The following is a 22,561-nucleotide window of genomic DNA, read 5'->3' as shown; positions in this document are numbered from 1 at the left end:
GGACAGAGCGGACACAGAGCAGTACTGTGCATTGAGACTCACAAATATTGTAGGTCAATGCAATGATTTGAGCTAACTTTTACTAATATACACCCAATGCTATGTAACAGAGGAGGTTTCTTACAGTAACAAAAATTATTTGATTCCCTTGAAACACAAATCTGATTAGAATTGTCTTTCAATTTCCTGACACTGACAACCCACTAACCCAATTATGCCCAATTCCCAACTGAGTCTTTCCAGCAAGAAGTAGAGAGTGAGCTCCCTGTACACAAGTACACATCCAAGTATAACAGAAAACTATTATTACAAAACTTTGGATGAAATATACTTTTGTGTATATGTTATTTCTATAATCTTCTGCTTAGTCTGAATGATTATAAAGTTATAATCAGGAGACTGTACACAGTCTTCTCAATATCTTGTGTCCTCACGGCTCCCTTCACCTGGTGAAGTCACTGGGCTATGTGAGCCCAGTGCAAAGCCATTGCTGAAGGTAGATTGGTGCCTCTTTTAATTAGAACAGTCCTGGTCATAATTAACAGATGCTGACAGGAATTAAAGCCTGGCACTAACCTGTCTCATTTTACTGCCGGACAGGGCACACACACTGAGGAGGAATGACTGATTAAAGCAGAGGCAGATTCATTGACTGGTGCTGCCGCGCGCCATGGCCAGGCTTTTAAAGAAGTCTTTGTGAGGTTCAGATGTCCCTTTGTTGGCTCGCGCAGCTTTAAGTGATTTGACTCTGAGTGGTTGGCTCCCTCCAGAGTAAACAGTAGGTGTCTTATAAATGTGTGAAAAGAGTGGCGTACCACTTGATGTCAGTGCTTTATGGGCCGCTACAGTGTGACCAGGAGAGCAGCCTGGGCTCGGGTGTCATGTCTTCAAAGCAGGCTGCAGGGACAGAGGGCTTGTGGCCAAGGCGGCTGGCATTTATGCACGGATTATCACTGGCCCAGGGCGGGGGCTAGGGCCAGCTGACCCCGAGCTCTCCTTTCTCTCCAAAAACAATAATAATCCCCTTCCAAGCACTAGCCTACAAAAGGGGCTGTCTTCACTCACTTTGTGCGGCCGACCGCAGTAGGGGTCCTTATTTTGAGTCTCTCACCTGTTCTGATGTCTCTCCCTGGGGAAAGTGTCAGGATGTCTGGGATGGTTGGCAATGCCAAAGGGGGCTTAGGCAGACCCTATTTTAGCTGGGAAAATCAGAAGGCCACAAGGCAAGGCATGGTGAACCTTGCCTTTCAAGGAAGCCGCCCACTAAACTGCCATCAGCACTATTTCAAAAGGCCCCTCTTACCAGCTTTGCATGCTTGAAGTGTGTCACAGCATTTTTAATCATGTTGGGTGATGAGCAAGGAGAGTGGAAAAATGGTCACGCATTGCATCGCGCTTCACCTGCTGACCCTGGGCTGCCAGAGTGACCCCTCTGGCACATGCTCCACTTACAGGTTTGCCACACAACGCTCCGTGAACAACATCCTTGTTCAGGACACAATATAATTAGTCTCTGGAAGTCATATGCGTGCGATGCCCAAATCTGTATAGTCAGAATACTGCGCTGTGTGAGGCGGCAGGCTCTGTGCAGTAAGGGATAAAGGAAGTAGGTTCAGTGTAAGTGCCTCTGAATGATGTCAATGTAATCTCTCAATACTATCTTGTCTTCTCTCTCACTCTAAGCTCTGATCCGTTTCCATTGATCAGAGGAAAAACCTGTTGCCCCTGACATTTGATTCTTCTATTGATCACTTCCTCTTTTATACAGTCAGGATAGTACAGCCACTCCTCCAAGAGACTGCTCTTTATCTTGAATTGTTTACCAGAGAGTAATGCACTTAAAGAGGGGGTATTTTACTTCTATGAGGTATTAACTTCTAACACAACATATTTAGATCACCATGTTACCTTTTATTGTTTTGAAAATAGTATATTTGTGGTATATATTTGGCAAAAAACAATGTATTAACATGTTTTATGAGTTTCACTTTCTTTTTTGAAAGTGAAACTTTCCCTGCTCCCTGTATTAACTCTATCACAACACAGTGTACATTTTACTAAAGAAACTAGTGCACATCACAGGTTTGTGAAGTTGCTCATGTATCATGTTTTGTACATTTAAGGAGCACAACATCTTACAGCTAAGTGTAAGGAGAGTTCAAATAGGGCCCGGGAGAAATCGCTAAAATACTCGTGCATGGATGACATCTAAAACTTCTTCCGTCATGTTTCTGATGAGGAAACAGCATTATAACATGGTAGAAAGCTGAAAATTTTGCATAATATTGTCTCTTAATGTTAATACTACACTTGCATATTCCTCATTTCACTGCTTTATTTCCCTTCTTCACTTTCTCCATATAAAACATATGGGAGCAGTGTGAGGTGACAGAGCTTTTTCTGTGGCAGCGCCCAGACTATGGAATTGCCTTCCTCTTGCTGTCAGATCCTCTCAGTCTGTAACGCAGTTTAAGACAAGACTGAAAACTCACCTCTTCTCCCTGGCATTTAGTACGAGCTAGTCAGGTTATCTTGGTAGTTTTAACATGTTTTCTGTATATTTGTATATGTAACTGTTTCTTCTATGCTGTTGCTGTTGACTTGTATGTGAAGCACTTTGGTCAACTGAAGTTGTTTTAAATGTGCTATATAAATAAATTTGAATTGAATTGAATTGAGTGTTATACTCCAATGTTTCTGTAAATTTAAAATAGGACATCTTCCATTGAGACACAACGTGACCTTTCTGCAGTAACATGGGTCACATGGGCGCATGAACAACACTATTTCATTTGAAGCTATGCTCGCTGAATGTAAGGAAAAGGTAAGGAACAATTACAACAGCGTGAGGGAGTCCAGCTCCATGTAAAACGGGGTCATTCTTATTCTCTCACTCTACTGTTGAATACACAGAAGAGTGCAGAATTGACTGGACTAAGCATATTTGACTTTTACACCCTTTATACGCTCACCTGACACTGGTCATTCATTTATAGCCACGATTACATATTTTTGTAGTCTCTTCTTCTCTGAGATGATATATTGGCATACATTTTTCATCAGATAGTAATGTGATTACTCCATCTTTCTGGCACCGCAGCTTTATCTGGCTGCAGGGGATTCTATTACTGTCTGACAATCCACATGGGCTAAGGCTCCTACTTTTGGTGTGGATTCAATAGATATATAGGGGGACAGAAGCATAATAATATTAATCCTTTTGCATTAAGTAAATTATTTACAAGTAAACAATTTCACAACGGGAAAGGTCTCATATAAGGATCAAATAATTTTAGGGAAGATGTAAAATGCGGCATGTTAGCCGAATCAAACAAAAAGTCAGACTGCTTCATCAGTGGAAAGGATAAACATATTTTCAAAGAGTGTCACATCTCTAAGTATGCTCTAAGCATGTGGCCCATAACAACTTAAAGAAGCAAAAAACAACAAATTCTCTTTGCACTCCCATAGGAGGTTTGAATAAATGTAATAACACCACTTAACCCCAAGCCACACATCTTTCATTATTCATTTCTCCAGGCTTTTTGACAGGAGCAGACAGTGCGTCAGAGTGAGACTGCTGAAAAACCACTAGTGCAATGCTATCTGTATCTGGTGAAAGAGAAGGGAGAGGTGCTTCCTCGAGGTCTCCAGGGGTTTCAGGGCCATGTGGACAGAGGAGGAGGGCAGCCAGACAAATCCATCGGAAGCATGTTTAATTGTCACAGAATTCCCTGTTGGTGTGACTTTAAAAAAACATCCACAGGAAGAGAGCTGGGATGTTCAGAAAAACATTTAGCGGATCAATATGCCGAGGAGAGCTGAGACTGGTGTGTGTGCTGGGGGACCTGGCCTGAGCCCTTCCAGAAGGACTACGGTTACATTTCTATTACTCAGACGAAGCCATCAACCTATTCAGCGTTTCTCTGTCCCCAGCTCAACTGCACATTATTTACCGCTGTGGTGCTAGTGGGAGGACAGACAGTGCCTAGGCCAAGTCACGGTACAGATGCAGTAATGAGATCCAAATCTCATGGTACAGTATTACCTGGTATTAAATGCTTTAATATTTATTGTGGTGATGCTCACAGTATTACAAATATGCTCCATAATCTTCCATGATATTTCAAAACTTCATTTTAACTGTGCGTATTTTACAAATGCACTGCCACCAATCAATACTTTTTAAACCCAGGAGCTTATAAATTCATGATAATATTGTGAGACTCATGTTGAAATTAGATTATTACATTATTACATTATTACATTATTACAAACTATACACCCCTGTATGGTGGTAGTAAAAAACTGTTCTTACCTTCTTTTAGCATCCCCACTTTTAGGCATTTCATGAAGCGACAAGCCTGACATGATTTGCGTCTTCTTTTTGTGATCTCACACTCATTTGTTGCCGGACAGCTGTATTCTATGTTACCTGTGAGTAAATGAGAAATAAGTCTGAAAAAATCTGACAAGGACATCAAACAATATATTTGATGTTTATCATTTTATATGACATTTGTATGTTGTTTTGAAATGTATGTTGTTTTGAAATGTGTAATTCAGTTTTTTGTTTTTACTATTTAAATCCTGCCCTACGTAATTTCTACATAAAGCAAGTTGATCCAACATCTAGAATCGAGTATATAAAAGCAGCAAAACAATAAAGATATGCAGAGATTATAATTCAATGGACATACATATATGTATGTAGTAAGTATATATGTCTTTCCACATAGTTTCAGCATTTTGCTAACATGTAACAACTATCCTACTACAAGAGAGAGACAAAACATAACTTCGTAGATGAACGTCTAAAACCTTGCAATCCCCTCAGTGTACAGCAATACTCTTCATGTATTCTGTGCTTGTCCAGTCCCTCTCCTGTAGCCTCCACTCTGACGATACAGCTAAAGCCACAATAGACGGACATGCGCCTCTGACCATTTTACATAATACTGAGGCAAACCCAAACCTGTTGTTACCGCTGTTGCCATTGTTGACTATTTACATAGAGCAGCGGCGAGGGCCCTAATGCATTATTCAGCTGCAACGTCTGACTCCAATGAAAAAGAGTTTCATTGCTCCACAATAAAAGAGCTGTCTCTGGTGCACCCCGCATTAGTAATAGGCACAGAGATTCTTCCGCTGCTGTCTGATTCCCTACATTTCTCTCAGTTCAGGCCTTTTCAATAAAGGGATTCTATATAATGGATGCTTCAGCATAGGACTTTGAATTATCCACCTTTTCAATCGGCTTTGAGATATAAGGCTTTTGACATTGGTATTTCTTAGGCTTTAGTATTTCTTAGTGTATTATGAAATTAAGGTGTAAGCTATACTGATTATACTTTGCATTACCATAAAAGGATTGCTCAACAAAATAATAAAGTTTCAATGTGTGTATACAAAACCTGCCTTAGCCAAATTTGTTACATAGTGTGATGGTTGCATACATTAGAAGTAACAGAAAGCCCAGTGATATTAAACTGGCATCTCTCGACAAGCCCACCAACATCCTCTGACAACTTATGCAATTATGTTAACAATATTGGACAGATCAAGTCGGGGGTCCCAAGCTGTTATAAATAATTAGAAATTCCAGCTTATATCTGAGATAGAAATCATTATGCTAATTCCTCTCATCTCGTTGGGATTGGGGTAAATAAAGGTGTGAGGGAAGAGGCTGATGAGCTCTGATTGGCTTTCTCTCTGTTGTTACAGACTAAAGTGAACATAATAATGGTGCCATCATTGGAGAGCAATATAAACATTACAATAATAAACAGCAGCTACTAGATGTCAACAGTTCATTTAATGTCAGATTACTCATGTCAGTGCTGGTGCTGCACTGTTTTGTTTTGTATTAACATTGTTGGATGCCAAAGCTTTAAAGGTGCACTATGTAACTTTTCTGGCAGTCCACACCTGCAGTTACAGTTACAGGCGTTTTTGTTGTAAAAAATACGTTGCACACTTGGTATGAGAGGGCTTGCCTCTCCACGGATTTGCCCTGTAAGTTGGTCCTGTGAAGTCACCTAGTTGTGTCCATGGAGACAGTTAAATGTGGAACATTCCATATGACACACTAACATCCCAAGCAGGTGGACCCCTTCATTGGGAAAGCTACATAGTGTTCGTTTGAGCTTTAAATACTGTTTCATCAGACCAGTTGAGACCATACAATCCCCAGGACTTCCTGAAATAACAATATGGCCGCTGTGTGCTTATCCGTGTGCTAGAGGTTATGCTATGGTTACCAATAACCTAATTGTGAAAAAAGAAGAAAAAGATTTCCCTCCTTCTTTTCTTGATAAGTATCTGTCTCAATCTATTTTATGGCTTCTCAGGACCCATGCCAGGGCACAAGGGGGAAAGTCAGGTCTTGTAAGTAAATTACACTAAAATGGCAGGTATTTCTCATCAAAATCTAAAGTGACTTTTACAGGCTTTCTGTCAAGGTCTATTACTTCATATAAAAGAAGGCCAAGGAGTTCAGTTGCTTTCAAGCAATTTTACACTTGGGTTCAAAATGGGAAGAAAACACGCTCCCATGTTTTTGATTGGTGGCACACAAGAAGTGCAGGGATGGGGCTATGATTGGGGAGCGGCCAGAGTGCAGGTACATCCAGGATGGATGGGCATCAGGGCTGACATTAATTTGAACCTGGCCTTGACTAATGTAACTATCCTCATGTGAGGGGTCAAGGGGCATTGGCTGAATGAATAAGTGCTAGAAGATGGATATTCACTGTATCTCTGCTGAAAAGGAAAGGACAGGTGGATGAACCAGAAACCCAAGTTACACTGAAGTACTTAATGCTGCTTCTTAAGAGTCTTCCAACACTGTGTTAATGACTGATTTGTTGTCATTACAGAGACTTGTCTGTAACTCCACCCTGGACGACTTTGTTATTCCTTTAATGAATCTCTTCTCATCAGCAGCACTCTCCTCCCTTCAAGAACACTCTATTTAACTGTTCATTTTTCTTCCTTTCATCAGTTTTGTAAGGCTTACACCTCCCCCAAATAGGGCCTGTGTCCTCCTGCCTTCCTTGTCTGGGACCCTGGTCTGATTATTATGCCATTAAGCCTCTCCTGCTCTCCTCTGAAGCAGCAGCAGGGTCCCTCTCCAATCTAAAGAAGTCTTGGGTTTTTTCCCCTCCTTTCCCTGAAATTACCCGGCGACGCGTGCCTGAGTTTCTAATTGGCATGGCCGTCCCTGGAGACAGCCCCCTCCCTTCCTCCTAATGAAAAGCCTCGGCCTTAATTACACTTTCCAAACGCTGATTGTTATTGACAAAACTCCTGTGGCTCGGACAAACGACGGCAGATTAGCTCCATTACAGGCAGCCCTCCAAGAAGAAAAAGAGACGGATTTTGAATCGACAATACACAGTGTGGGGGAGCTTTCTATGTTTTTCCTGTGTACCTTTTACTTTATTGTTTGGCCTTTTACTTTATTGTTTGGCCGTAGCTTAAGTACTTTCTTTTTTCTACCATTGTAATGCCATCAGTGTACGATGAGAGAGGAAACAAAGGCCTTGTTATGTTACTTGAGTCTGAGAGAAAAGGCTCATCTTTTTTCAATAGAGGATTGCTGATGGCAGCATGAGCAAACATGAGGATTTGGCCTAATGCTTGTGTTTGTCTGCAAAAGGTACATAGACTGTCTAAAGCTGATAGGGCCATCAGGGCCAAAATCAACACTTATCAGGGAGAAAGGCCAAACATTATCTGTTCATAAAGATTTCCTGAAAATACTGAAGGACATGTGCTGGGCTTGTGAAACTCTTGGTTCATGTAACAACTCGGTTTGGTGTTTTGTAGTTAGCTCCCAACAGCTGCTATGGAGCTTATACTCCAAACGCAACAGCCTCAGTCTTCCAGATGACTCAGTGGGGCCTCTCTAATAAAAGGCTGTTAAGCATCATGTCTCACAGATAGACAGTCACACTCTTGTCCGAAGACACTAAACAAGGCAGGGAAGACAGGGATAAAAGGTTCCCTCTGCACTACATCTGTCCTGACCTAAGAGATAGATCCACTTACACACACTGTTACTATTTATTCTATTAATTGACTTTTTGCTGTGGGGTGTTTGTATGTGTGTGCATTGACTTTCTCATATAATAAAGTATACCTTGTATTGTCCTTTTAAAAAAGGCTTTGCAGGCCTCACATGAGGCCACCCCGTAGTGATACCCAGAGGCTATATCTCCACAGACCAAACACAGCCTCTTGGGAAGGGAGTTCAACATGTATTCGCATTTAATAGAGGAGTCCTCCATGATGGTGCTGGAGCAGTCATCGTAACGTTTGCGGCAGGATCCTGGGCCGAGGCCACCAGGGGTGAACATGGGAGGAGAGTCCAGGCCGTTGGAGTGGTTCATGGTGCTCACATAGCCCCCACTGGCGTCCGAGTTGCCACTGGGGCTGTGATGGCTGACGGTGTCGATGACTGAGGAGGGGCTAGATGGCTCTGTCTTGATGTAGGACCCACAACTGGAAGGCAGGTGCCGGTCATCAGCAGCCATTCTATTCAACAGCCTGTGGAGAGGGGGACAAGAGAGAATAGATAGAAAAACTTAAAATTTCTATTGTAAAGTAACACATTTACCATTGAAAGTAGTTAAGTGATATTTTGCATTTGAAATGGATTCATTCATGTGTGTTGATCTGTAGAATTGTTGTAAGACAGTTCTTTTTCATTGTACATCACTCCGTCTCCTGTATTTCCATTAAGGCATTTGTTCAAAGTATCACATTAGCCACTCACCACAGTAGCTGCACAGGGTCTGTGTTAATGTTATCAAACTTTTAAAAATACATCATGCATATTGCATAATCAAATTTATTATGATGATGAAATCAATAAAATACTATGTCAGGTCATGACATGTTTTTGTATGCTGGACTATGATGCTTACTGTATTGAGTGGACTTGAAAATTCCCTGATACCTCCTCTGCCCATCTGAATGTATTGAAGTCTTGCTCCATAACCTTTAATTCAAATTTGGGGAGAACAACTTAGCAATCTAGCCAGGTCTAATTTTACAGCAGTGGACTGGCAGAGGAGATGGATAACTCAATGTATTGGAGATGTGGTGTAGACACACTGACCTGTTAGGGTCAAGGCAAGGTTACACATGAACATATAGACACTCTTCTTTGCATTGGTTACTGTGGAACAGGTCAAAGGTCCCCTGCACTTGCCTGCATTAACAAAATTGAGCCTTGTGTGGCTTATGCAAATACAGGCACAGCAGCTCCTAGTGAGTGGCAGCTAGTCAGACCAACTTGTGCCTTACAGCATTAGCGCCATTAGCATATTGCCAGCTAATGCTAATGTTTACACATTTGACATGTGAGTTTAGCATCAGCACAGGGATGTTCACGCTTTCTGGCTGATTGGATGATAGCTGTCTGTCACAGAGCACCTGAGAGGAGCCTCTGGCCTGTCCCCTATTGGTCCATCGGAGTATCTCCTGCTCTAGGCTGATTTAATTGTAAGGGTGTGTGACGGAGGGGTTCAGGCCCAGGGGTCACAGGGTCAACCTTATTTTCTCACCCTGCCTCGCTGGGCCTGTGGAGATAGGGGTCAGCATGTCAAATTAGATCTCATTCCCGGGTTTCCCTCCCTGCTGTCATGTATATTCATCTGAGCTCCAGGTGCCACCACTTCTAGAAATTCTGAAAAAGGTTAACAGCTAAAATAAATAATAAAAATGGCCCCTGTTAAAACTGTTGACCTTGTGGAGTCAGTCTTTGGTCTGAACAATCTATAAAATCAACCACAAAATCTGGTTAATAATAAAAAAGAGACTAAATATAATTTTATAAAGCAAAATACAAAAGTAAAATACTAAACTTGTCTTTTTTCATTGTAAAATGTTTAATCCTACACTAAGTTGTACTTAGTAAAAGTGTACTTTCTTGGGCAATAGTCAAGTATAGTTCAACAAGACACACTCTGATGAATACCTACCAATAAGTCACCTAAAAAAGAGTGTGGCATGCATCTGACCAATGTGCTTACAAAACAAGAAAAAAATTCAATACCAAACCTCCAGCTAACTCGCTCCATGCCTTCTCATTTTTTTGCTGTAGTTTATAAAATCCTTTCTATCCTATGAAATCCTTTCCAATAAAATGAATAGTTGAGAAATCTAAATTTTAGCCTAATAGGACACCAACGACCAATTAAAAGACCAAACGAATAAACCTTGCAGCTCCACCTTCTCTTTTTGAGATCCTTGAAGAACGACATTGAAAAAAGGAAGTGTAATTTATGCTTGTCTAAAAAAAAAGATTGTGGATAATAAATGCACCAAATGCATGTGTGCAAATGAATGTGTGGTTCTGTGTTCATCTGCTTTATGTTCCAGATTTTAGATGAATATGTGCACCTGTGCAAAAGGGCACCTGCACTTGGCTTATTAAAGGCCATATATTAAAACGTAGCAGAAGAAGATGGCTCCATTTAGCTTTTATTTCACAAATTCAGAGTAAGCTTAACCCTGGTTCAAAGGCCATCCTCAGGGTGACACTTAGCATAATTGCATAAGTGTCTTAACTGTTTCCCCTCCGGCTCTATGTGGTCATTTATAATAAATGTGTGAGCGCGGTTCCCTTAACTCATTCTGCTCTGACACATTATACTGTGACTATGCTTATGTTTTTAACAAGCTGCATACACTGATTAATGATATGAGGGCAGTACTAACCACTTGAAGCAAAGTTATTAATCAAACAGACTACAACAATTCTATAAATATTCGTAATCTCTAATGGGCCAGGTCTAATTTAAATCTATAACTACAACTGTATATGAAAATGAATCATGAACATTAAATAGTATGACAGCAGCAATGGTCCTAATAAATAATTCAATGTGTGGACCACATGCTAATTAGCTTGTGTGCTACAGAGGACATGCTGGAAAAGGTGTGCTGAAATAACTGAGACCTAATGCTTTAAAATCTATAGTTCTTTGTGTCTTCTTTTCTTCCTCAAGAGCATTTCAAATTGTGCTGTCTGCTGCCCAAAGGAGCGCTGCTCGTCTAAGATACACTATCTCCCTTTCTCTCTTTTCTCCTCTGTTCTCCCTCCTTTTGTTCCCTTTGTACCGATCAAAATTCATGCTGAGTAGTGGGTTATGGGCCTGCAATCGCACACTGTGCAGTTTGGTTTTAATTTGATTCCACCTGGCCCTCCTAACTGCATTTCAGATCCCTAATATCATTCCAGTGGTGCTGCTGTGACCAGGATTAGGCGGCCTAATGATCCGCCCGCTCGTCTCACACTCCTCTTCACTTCCTGAACAGAACTGAGAGCTCCTGTCCCTCATGTCTCAGCACTTCCTCACAGTGAACACTAGACCACAGTACTGTGAGAACATGCTACATCCGGGGCCTAATTGGCTCGATTTGTAGGTATTCCCTCTGTGCGGCGTGCACATCCACTGCTGCTCTTTGGGTAAGTACAGGCCTCTCCCTGGCGACTCCTGTGTACCAGCACAGGTGAGGGGGATGCAGACGCTAGAGAGAGTCCCGAACAGTGGGTGCTGTAAAACCAGTGGCCCAAGATTCAGCGCTTCTAGGACCAAGTCAATTACCTCCTGACAGACGTGCTCTCAGCGCAGACAGCCTCTGTATGGCCGACATTTAGCTGCCACGCTGACCCTTTTCTCAGGGGCCACTGTCACACCGCACTGATGGACAGAGCACAGCAAACCAACTCTAACCAAAGTAATACCTCCAGACTGAGGTGTGTCACAGGCCGTGAGGAGAGAGAGCTCTCTCGGGAAATGTAAATGCTATGGATGTGGGGTCCAGCGCGCCCTGGGAAAAAGGGGGAAATTGAGGTTCAGACACTCGGCTGAAATATGGAGGACGCCTGGTACCAGGTTAATGACTGTAGAGGGAATAAAGGCTGTGGCCTCTGGAGAGGACACACATGTCCCTGTGCTGCACTGGCTCACTGCACATGGGCGTGAGCGTTTAGGAGTCACAGACACAAACACACAGATCTATGGGGAAAGGGGGTGAAGGCTGTGGTTTGGTTGGAGGCAATCCCCACTCTCCACAGGGACCCATGTTAATCTATGAGGGAGAGGCCCCTAATTTTAAAGAGTTTCCCATTCATTAGTCCTGCTCTGCAAAGAGAGCCTACCTTAGGGGGAGGGCCTTTTATTAACAGATATGCCAGACACTGAAGAGAAGTGGACAGAGATGAATGATGTGGCGATATGCGGAGGCAAACAAAAGCCAGTCCAGAAGACATGGAATAGGTAAAAAAGGAAGCAGGCAGTAAGTGATACATTAGGGCACAAACACAGAGTGAGTGTCCCGCGTACCTACCACTGGAGGCCAGAGCCTGGATCAATAGCCCGTAGGCTAGGGGCTAGTGCCGGGTTACCACTGGGGGACCAGGCTGCTCTGTGGCTTGGGCAATTAAGTTTTTCAGTCTGCCGCAGAGTATTATATTTAGCTTTAGCCCAGCGAGCCGCAGTGGTCTTTATAAAGCCATGAGCTCACTCCACTACAACAACATGAGCCTGCGCTCCAGCAGCTCCAGAACAGATCACATCTATTGATCCGCTCCTCTTCCTGTTGAGAGCGGCCCTGGCAGCAGCCTCTGGCAGCACAGCGGCTGTGGGCCTGACGTAAACTGTCTGGGCCGCTCGGGGCAGATCCAGTTCTGACAACGGGCTCACTTCAGGAAGTAAAGAGCACATGCCCATTGTCAAGGGGCACAGCCGCCACCAAAACAGATCAGCTTTCTCACAGTCAAAAAGAACATTTCTTCATGGAACATATATATTCCACATGTGTTTTACACACAGCAAAAAGTTTCTTAAAAGCCTAATTTTTTTGCAGTCTTCTAATATTATGAGTAAATACTGGCATAAAGCGAATGACATCAGACACAAAGTTGTCCTGTAATGTAACTGATCCACTGGCGCCGATATCAGAGTACAGTCTCAATAATACGAAGAAACTCACTGCGGTACACTCACTGACAGTCTCTTTTCTAAACATGAGTGCTCCATAGAATATATACTATAGCCTAGTGCGTATTGCAGGTGTGGACACAATGGATGGAGGCATAAAGTCATGCATGAAATTACTTCATTAATCTTTCCTTATGGGGAATCACTACCTGCTTAAGACAAAGAGCCTGTCCCATTTGTGCCATAAATTATCCTGTTCATTAAAAAAGCTCAATACAAACAAACACAGACATACATGAAAATGAGAATGAAGAGGCAAAAAAGCACAGGTTTATCAGGGACGCTGGAGCATCTCAACACAATCCACAGAGCAAATGTTTGTTCTGTCTCTTAGTCTGCGTGCAGGACTCGCTCAGCGCTGAGATTCAAACCACTCAAGAGGGGCTCAAGGAGTTTGGACTAATATTTAATTGCGTTTCGTTGTTTATTTTAACATGTATTCCAATTGCAGCAAGATGTTTTTAAGAGCTCAATTTATTGTACACATTTTAAACATGTCCAGGACCATTTACATTTGACGATGTAGAGATCAACTGAACTAAAACAAGAATTCCACTTTTTCACAATATTCATAGAGCCCAGCAGATTTCATAACTGCAGCTTCTGTGATTTGATAATTGCACCCATTCAAATCTCGACTTTGTTTTGATTACCATCTTTCAGCCCTAACTTGGAGCGTCGTGATGCTGGGATGTTCTGTTCACCGCTAGCACTGTTGTTACGAGTGCATGTGGCTGAGCAGACATAGCACTAGCCCCCAGCTTCATACAGGCCGCTCATCTGCACCAGCTGTCACACTTTGCCCATAAATAGTGCTGCTGATAAAAGGGAGGAGCTAACTTTGATTTATACTGGCTTCCCCCCATACACTGTCATTATTCTGAAATAATAAAACTTGGGTTTATGCAAGTCTGCCAACATAGACCAAAAAGAATAGATAGCTAGCTACCAGTCAGAGCAGAGAGGGGTGCTCTATGGGTGCCACTCGTGCCAGGCCCAGAGAGGAGACTTGGTGAAGCTGTCAGTGATAATCACAGCTGCTATTGCAACGGACCGTTTCAATATTGATTTCATAAATAAACAAAGCTAACCATCGATCCTAACGTTATTTTGCATTTCAATTACTGCTCTGAAACATAGCTTTCTAACAATGGGCCGCTCAATACCAATAAGCTTTTCTGATAAACAGCTGTACAGTTATCCAGCCTACTTCACATTTTCATGTGTGAGAACTACAGTGTAAATGTGAAATTAATGAACGACTGCATCATAACAAACAGAGAAAGACCACATACCATTACACCCCCCCCCCCCACACACACACACATACATACACAATCTAATACTAATCTGCTGCGGTGAGTGGCACAGAATTTACAGTTTGGTTATGACGATTAGTGCACCTCCATAAGGGCAGGAAAGCTTATATACGGCTGTATTATCCTTACACAATAATGGAGCTGATTATTAATATCTTTTATAGAAGTGCTTACTTTCTTCTTGTAATTTGATTTGTTTTGTTTAGATTCTATCTCTGTGAGATGAACCTGCTGTCAGTAAAAGTTTGAGTTATTAGTTTATTGTACAAGTTTTGAGTTTATCTATCTTGCACTTACTTTGTTGAGATAGGAATTTACAAAGTGCACTTATAGTGTGTAAAAGTACTAAATGCCACCTAAAAAAATTACCTAAAATGTATTGAAGAGAATGCATTGAGCATCACAAATGTGGACATCCTGTCTGTGCATCCCTTTGGCCTGCAGTAAGATAACATGCTCCCCTCCCCCACACAGAGGCTGAGTGACATATTTACAGGAAAAGTAATGATACTAGATACCAGAAATGAGAGGGCTCCAGCGTGGCCAGGGGACGCAGGAATCTCTCTAATGAATTGGACAAAGCCCTGTTGGTACAAGGAACAAGGTTTCAGAATGGAGTTAAACTCAGTGTAAAACATGTTTCTGATGATAGTCCCATCCCAACTCAGAATAGAGAATATGTGGGAGTGGGACGACTGGACAGTCCACCACAGGCCCATAGCGGCGTGGTCATGCTCGGCCAGGAGCCTCTTCTGGTAATGTATTCTGAAACCAAATTACCGTAAGCTGATCCCATCTGGATAGTGTCTGTGCACGGCTGCTTTGGTTACCCACCGCTGCCTCCAGCCCGTGATAGCATCTCCATGAAGACAGCAAAAATCTGATTACCCCAATAACAATGAAACACTTGGTCAAAGAGCAAAGAGCTTTTAACTTAAGATACACTAATGCAATTCCCGCGCCTTGTTTTCTGAAACCTAATAAGAATGAGGCGGGCAAAGCGTTTGCAGCCTCTAAAGTAGCAGACCGGGAATGAAGTCAAACAAATTGAAATCTAATTCATCAACGTGTGCTCACTGTTTTCTGCCCATCTAACAAATACATGAAAACGCTTTTATTTGATGAAAGGAAAATGAAAAGCCTGTAGTTTAAAGTAGTCATGTTTAAGTTATGATAAAATAAATGAGCAGAAGGAGTCTCATTTCTGGAGACTAATGTTTTCTAAAATGACAAAGCTTTACAGACTCAACACCCAATGCATGCTGACAGCTCAAACAATTACACAACAATAAAACAGATAGAGCCCTTATGCAAAGTTACAATAAAGAGGAACAATGTGTAAAAGTTGTATTTATGTTTGTAATTTGAGTGTTAGGAACTAAAGCAAAGATTGTCAGGCGTTAGGGAAGCCCTAGGGTCAGCCTATAGAGTGCACACTACAACGGTGCTGTGCTAATTACATGGAGCGCATTCGTCCCACTAATCCTCTCAGACAAGAGGGGCCGGACAGAGGGGCAGGACGGAGGGGCAAACAGAGCAGAGAGGAGAGAGGGCAGGTGATAGCAAAGAACAGCTCACTCAGGCCAGCGCTGGAGAGCTCTCCCCAGTCACATCACAGCACGCGCACAGTCAGTCAAATCAAAAGGATTTGGTTTGGAGAGTTTGGGAGATTGTTACTTATGTTAAAATAAAATGTTACCAATAAACAAATCAATCTGCTTTCCTTGTGCTGCATGGCTAATTTAAATAAGGTCCTTCAAGATCAAATTCATGAAACACTTTGTAAAGTAAAAAACACTGCCTTGAGACTATAGATGAACTGATTATATTAGTAATTGTATGAATTGTATACTAATAATTGTATAAAGTAGTATAAAATGTCTATGCATAAAAGGTATAAACTGGGAAGATTTTTTTTCATAAAATTAGAAACTTATAATATAAATATTAGTATAATATAACAGCTAGAGTATTCATAATTTGTGTATATGTTTGCATTTTTACCAAATATTTTAGGCTATATTCCAAGTAAATCAATTAAGACAAGGGAGTGCAATGTTTTGTTTTTTTAATGTTTGAGAATTTAACCTCACTGAATAATTACGTATAATGTAGTGTGTATTTATATAAAAAAAACCTGCATTTGAATAAAACATAACAAACGGTTAATGCAATATGACTTATATGACAACCACAAAAAGGTCTGATCAAAAAGGAATTTGATTTAACATAGAAGCGGTGCAATACAAGTTTGGAAAACTCTCTGAATTTCTGAAATGATGTGCATTTGGTTTGAGTAGTAATGTATTTTAAGTAATATTACAAAATAGAAAAAAATTTCAAGCTAGGAATATGCAGTAGTGTGTTTAGTAATAAAGATTAAAGAAATGTTAGAAGTACACGCACATTTAAAAATATTTCAGGCTTATGTCAAGAACAGTTAAAACGCGTTTGAGTAACACAATTACAAGAACAAAAAAAAGAATAATTTTTAAGAGCAAGAGCACAAGATTAGCCTCAATTTCTGAAAAAAAAAAAATGTATAAATAAATTTAGACCAATCAAATAAAATAATGACATTAATTGTTATAATCATAATATTGTTGTGTTAAAAAATCATGACTATATTTGCATTTGGTTTAATCATATTTTTACTTGCCTCACTTAAAAGCCAAGTGGAAAACTGTCATGTTGAAACAGTGATTCAGTGTTTTATTTTCATAAAATAAATACGAGTTTAGTTCTGGAGCACAGTCCCAACTGCAGCCGCTGTGTTAACTCCCTGCACTCTGCACTTACATTAACATTTAGCCCTGTTTTTGGATATACATTTACTTAAATAAATAAATGTAATATCAATATAATTTTACTCTGACTCAATACAACAGAGCAACTAAAAGAGACATCAACACACACACCGTTATCCTAACAAGACAGGTACCTCAACCTCTTTGGAAAATATCCCCTTCTGCTTCAGGGCATGCAAAATCAATTGGCCATGCTCTGAATAAAATTTAGAATAGAGGAAATGTCATCAGTAAAAGACCATGCTACACACTGCCCTGGACGGTGTAGTATATAAAAGAGAAAAAGGAGACAAGTAAACTAAAGTCCTTAACATGGAGAAGTGACACTGTGCAGAAAGAAAGTTTGACTAAACAAAACACACACACACAGAACTCAAGAAAAGAGTGGTTAGTGAGAGAAGAAAGGTGCACCTACTGGTTATGATAGCTGAGAGGGTCTGGAAGACAAAGTTCTGAAATGTCCATCAGTCCAGTTTTAGCATTCCAGGAATAAGAGCAGAGGACAGAGAAAACAGTTGAGAGCTTCTTCCAGACGGAGCAGAGCAGCTCAGAGACAGCGGCGGCTGGCAGCAGCCCCTCCAGCGGCAGTCCCCCCGGCCTGCACAGGTATGTGGCACTGGGACGGGCTGGGAGCGTGCATGTGTGGATCTGAGACAGGACAGTGTGGGGAGCGAGTGGGGAGAGAGTGGGGAGAGTGTGAGAGAGGCAGAGGGGAGGGACCAGGAGCAGCACGCGGGCGGCACTGGGATGAGCGCTAAGATGGAGAGAGCATGAGAGCGCGGCTGAGAGGAATGACTCTTTCCATGCTCAGGATAGGGCTCTTTAAGACTCCAGGGCTTGATGAATATGGAACAGCTGCTGTTGGCTGGCTCCGAGGGGCAGGACTTAAAGTGACAGAGGGGCCGGCAGAGCTCCGGGAGGAGGGCTCCTCCGCTCACTTGCAGTGTGCACCCAGAGGAGGCAGACAGCAGCCGGCACGCAACAGGACCACAGCACCATAGCACCATAAACACGGGATAACAATGGGACATAAGCACAGGACAGACCCAAGTCAAGAGCCCCAATCACCTACAGCAGCTAGAGTCCAAGAAACATGCAGACACCTTATGTTCACTGCATTCAACTGAGGGACACATTTTACATGTAAATGTCTTTCTTTTATCAATGGACATAATTGAGAGTGATGGTGAACTTCTGTTCATCTAAGGGACCATTAAAATTGTTCTATATTTTAAAGATTTTTTATATATAATTTAACAAGAATGACATATTGAGTTTTGCATATTAAAACTAACATAAAAAACACATTTCAAATCTGGGTGTGCTTCACTTTCTTAAAGCAATAGCTTTTAGGCCACTATAAACATTAAATGTCATTGAGCTTGCTCTGTTTGAGACTGCACGTGTGAGGGGACCATTGTAAAGCTTTCGCCACCTGTGAGAGATGATCTCAGTATAACTCATATTCTGGAAGCCCCTCGGCTTCTGCAGCGCTGGAAACTCCATCTCTGTCTTGTCTAACCCCTGCTTTAGAAGCGCCTGTGTTTCAGCGTTGATGAAGCTCAGTAAGAATGTGGAGAATGCAGATAGCATTTCACAGACAGTGAGGGTCTGCATGTTACTGTATCCCCACATTATAAAAACAGAGCTTACCATGGGATCTTATTGAAGAAATGAGGGGGGTCAGTGAGTTAGTAAGTCCTGTGCTTCAAGCTAACGAGACAAGCTGAACTTTCACTTTTCTGTAAACTTCAATGTAGCCATACAAAGTTCAGCTAAAATCTAGATGTGTAGAGAAGCAGCACCTGTGGGCTTAACCTGCAGCCTGTGCCCAAAGGAGAATGAGTGGCTTGTATGCCTGTCTTTCTCTCTGAACAGGAACTGCATAAGCCCTGGAGAGGAATCCAGTTGCATTCATCAGCCCACATTTCTGTAATCAATGCAAAAACATCACGCAATGGCTATTGATCATCACAGGCCTATTGATGAGCAGCAGTAGTGTCTCCAATGCACACATCACACAGCATCTCTTTCGCGTGAGAGCAAAATCCTTACCGAAACAAAACACAAACGTGACTAATACAAAACGTGACTACTGATACAAATAGTGGAATAGTAGGAAAACAAAGTCTGTCTCAGGAAGAGAGACAGCCCTGTTTCCCGTTATGTTTGAATTTCATATTTGTCCATATTTTAATGTGTGCTTTCCAGGATAGTGACTGGCAGAGCACACAGCCTGACATGTTAAGCTTCTTCAGGCTTCTATCTGAACTGATACAAGGAATCTGTTTGACAGTAGATATCCCAGTAAGGGATGAAAACGGCACTATGAAGAAAATGAACACACAACAAAATGACTGTGTTTTGTCTATTCTAGAAGATCTGTTTAACATTACTAATTACAGAAATATTGGTATAGGCCTAGTGAATATACTCTACAACCCAAACAAGACAGCCATTACACGTTTAGCCTACCCCAAACCACTATGGAAAATATAATTAATATTTCAGAAAATATCACAGACAACAAATTTGTCTAGGTCACTGTCAAAACAACTTAATGCATTTCAATTATCTGCGCAAATTAATCCACTGTGGCCACAAGTGATGTAAAAAATGTCACTAAAAATTGGAATAAAATATGCATAAACTCATACTGCAACTTCTAAAACGCAAGGTAAAGTGCACAATAAACAGTGCATTTAGTGTGTCTTACTTGGACAGGTCATGTCACTTCTCCGGCTCCTCAGCATGGCGTGGAGTGGGTGAGGGCGCAGAGGGTGCAGAACAGGGCAGCAGAGAGAGCGCGGTCTCTGGTCCTGTGGTCCAAGCTGGGGAGGCGGTGTGATGTGGCTGTGTGTCTCTGCGTGCGCCGTTTTACTGTCACATACTGGAGCCACCACATCCACCCCTCCTCCGGTGCGCGCCCTGTGGCTAACCCAACACCTCCTGCGCCTAAGAGCAACGGGACCCGGGTGAGCGAGGTCAAATGTGGTTAAACACAATCTAAACTGCAAATAACTTTAGATTTGATCAAATATGGAACAGCATATGCTTTATATTCAGTTATTTACTCTTTATAAAGTGAAGTGCCCAATATGTTAACCTGCATAAACTATTCCTCATTTACTAAAGTTGTATGTCTTTATTAGCCAGTCATGAGCGCACGTGGATGATTTTGGGTAATTGCTACCAGACAGACGAATAGTTTGGTCGGCTGCTGTTCCACCAAATGTTAATCGTTTACCCAGTATCCACGACGTGATCGCGGGCAATTTCACCCGAGGAAACGTCAGGTGACAGAAGAGAAAATAGTTGAACGCCACCGCCACGGCTGCCCGGTCCTACCCGGCGGTTTCCACTGTTGATGAATAAGTAAGAGCACAATAGCAGCGTCTCGTCTGTGGCACAGATCTCCGCTGGTAGATCACATAACCCCTGCGTCCACAGCTGCACTTTGCTCCACTTTTTAGGACCCATTCAAAGCCAGATAATATATGCAGGAAAGAATAGAGAGGTAAAGGACGAGCATCCCAAAGTGTTTTTTTAGTCACTGTATGTTTCATATCACTCAATTACAGATAAGTCCTTTCTTATTCCAGGATCAGGCGCCTCAAGTTAAAGTCTGCCTCAATATTGTGAAATGTCATTTCTGTAAGGAGGAAACAAAATGCGGAATATTTATGAAGATTTCAAAGATTTTCTTTTTTTTTTTCCTGAATTCCCAGTCTTGCTCCACACTGCACCGGGCCCCAGATCACAAGCTCTCTGATAGCGCCAGCCGAATCCAGCATCTCCACTAGAGGGAGGGCTATCTCAACACAGCTACAAGCTGCAGCAGCGGAGGTACACTTTATTTATTTATTACTCAGGGTAGAAGTGTAATTCATAAAATGAATGAACGACAGATAGGACAGAGCCAGCACACAGCAGGTGCTCTTGTGCATTTACCTGTAACACAAAACGTGCATTCATAAACATTACAAATGTGCAGTTACATTAGGCAGAATGATTGAAATGAGTTTCACTCTATCGGTGTAATAATTTCACTGAGGAAATAAAGTGGCATTAAAAGAATGACACTGCAAAGTATTATTGATTCTTTTCAAATGCAATTAACTGTAGGCCATTTGAAAATAGAGTTGTGTGAGGAGCACAAGGATCACTTCATTTGTGAGAGATATAAGAACCAAATTATCCCATCAAAAAGAAAATCTATAATGGCGCAACACTTGAGCGCTAAAGAATGACAACATTTTTGCTGGTCAGTTCATATAGTTAGTCCAATGAACTTGTACTGAATGGCAGTGGCAGAAATAAAACTGACTTTAAAAAGTGATTTCAAGTGGTACAAAGTAATATTGTATAGTATGATGTTGGTGTTATTATTCTTCTTAAAGTCCCTGTTCACTCAGAGCCCACAGCATGTTTGTTTTCATAGGACAGTCTGTTGTTTTGTTTGGTTGACTTTCTGGATTTGACTTGAGAGCTTAGACTGATTTCACCAAAAGCATGCTTGGGCTGCGGCTGCTGGTCCAAGCAGCTCCCTAACCCAATTACAGTGTTGGTAATCCAGTGAAAAGAAAAATCAGTGAGAAGAGAGTGGCCGAGGCAGAAAGCAAAATGCATGGAACAACTACAGATATGTAGGAGGTCCAAGCATCAATCTCCTGCTCTGCTTCAAAATACTGCATAATTCAACCTCAAACATTTTTACTGAAAGATTTAAACCAAATCAGAAGGTCCGGAGTCTCTCTTGTTCTACCTGCTGTCAGCCGTCCTCCGTCCCCACACAGTAAATTTCATTTAGAAAACATTTTTCTCCCTGTCTCCCTCTCCCCATTTCTGTTCTTTGCTGTCTCCTCTCTTTTTTGGATTCAGAACAGCAGGACACTAAACTCCTTGGCTTAAGTTATATGGACAGGTGGGTTTTAGTGTTGCTTGTGGCTGAGCAGAGTCCGGTGTCTGCCTGTCTGCTTATGTTTACAGCTACACTTATGTTCAGATGTGTGCTAACACACATGTTGCTTTTCTGTGTTCCCATGCTAGCTCGGAATGAGATGGCATCACTGGCTGGAGTGGCAGTCTGGAAATGAGATAAGGATGTCTGATTCATAGGATCTGACAGGAAATCTATACTGTGCAATGTTTATAATCCAGCCATTATTACACAGCCAAATGAAAGAACAATAATCCAATCATTCACTCCGCATTTACCTGAGGCAGAGTCTCCCTTTTAGAGTAAAGTGCATTGTGCTGTGACAAGGGCTGTAGAACAGCTGATAGGCCTGTGTTTTTACACAGAGAGGAGAGTGACCAGAGGAACACGTTAGCCTCCAGGGAGACTTGTACAAACAAAACAAACTGGGCTAACTGTCATCCATTACTTATCATTAAGAAAATACGGTTTTATGGAGAA

General features: G+C 41.7%; 1 protein-coding gene across 7 annotated transcripts in view; it reads right to left on the bottom strand.

The window, feature by feature from the left end:
* The window catches only part of esrrb (estrogen-related receptor beta), a 31,399-nt gene extending 13,792 nt beyond the window's left edge, over positions 1 to 17,607 (bottom strand). Inside the window, exons 1-4 of one of the 7 annotated variants that reach the window (XM_055157707.1) lie at positions 17,558 to 17,607; positions 14,854 to 14,919; positions 8,144 to 8,550; positions 4,310 to 4,435 (exon numbers count right to left, since the gene is read on the bottom strand). In XM_055157707.1, coding sequence (XP_055013682.1) covers positions 4,310 to 4,435; positions 8,144 to 8,550; positions 14,854 to 14,919; positions 17,558 to 17,607 — 649 coding nt within the window. Of the gene's footprint in view, positions 1 to 4,309; positions 4,469 to 8,142; positions 8,551 to 14,853; positions 14,920 to 17,557 lie in introns of those variants that run through there. The other 6 variants (XM_020919654.1, XM_055157713.1, XM_055157719.1 and 3 more) reach the window with 6 other exon arrangements.
* Between the last annotated feature and the right edge of the window lie 4,954 nt (positions 17,608 to 22,561).

The sequence above is a fragment of the Boleophthalmus pectinirostris genome, unplaced genomic scaffold (assembly GCF_026225935.1).
Source record: "Boleophthalmus pectinirostris isolate CB_2022bp ecotype Guang Dong unplaced genomic scaffold, ASM2622593v1 HiC_scaffold_10, whole genome shotgun sequence".
Taxonomy (NCBI): Eukaryota; Metazoa; Chordata; class Actinopteri; order Gobiiformes; family Gobiidae; genus Boleophthalmus; species Boleophthalmus pectinirostris.
The sequence above is the reverse complement of the archived record's forward strand: the minus strand, read 5'-3'. Positions and strand labels throughout refer to the sequence as shown.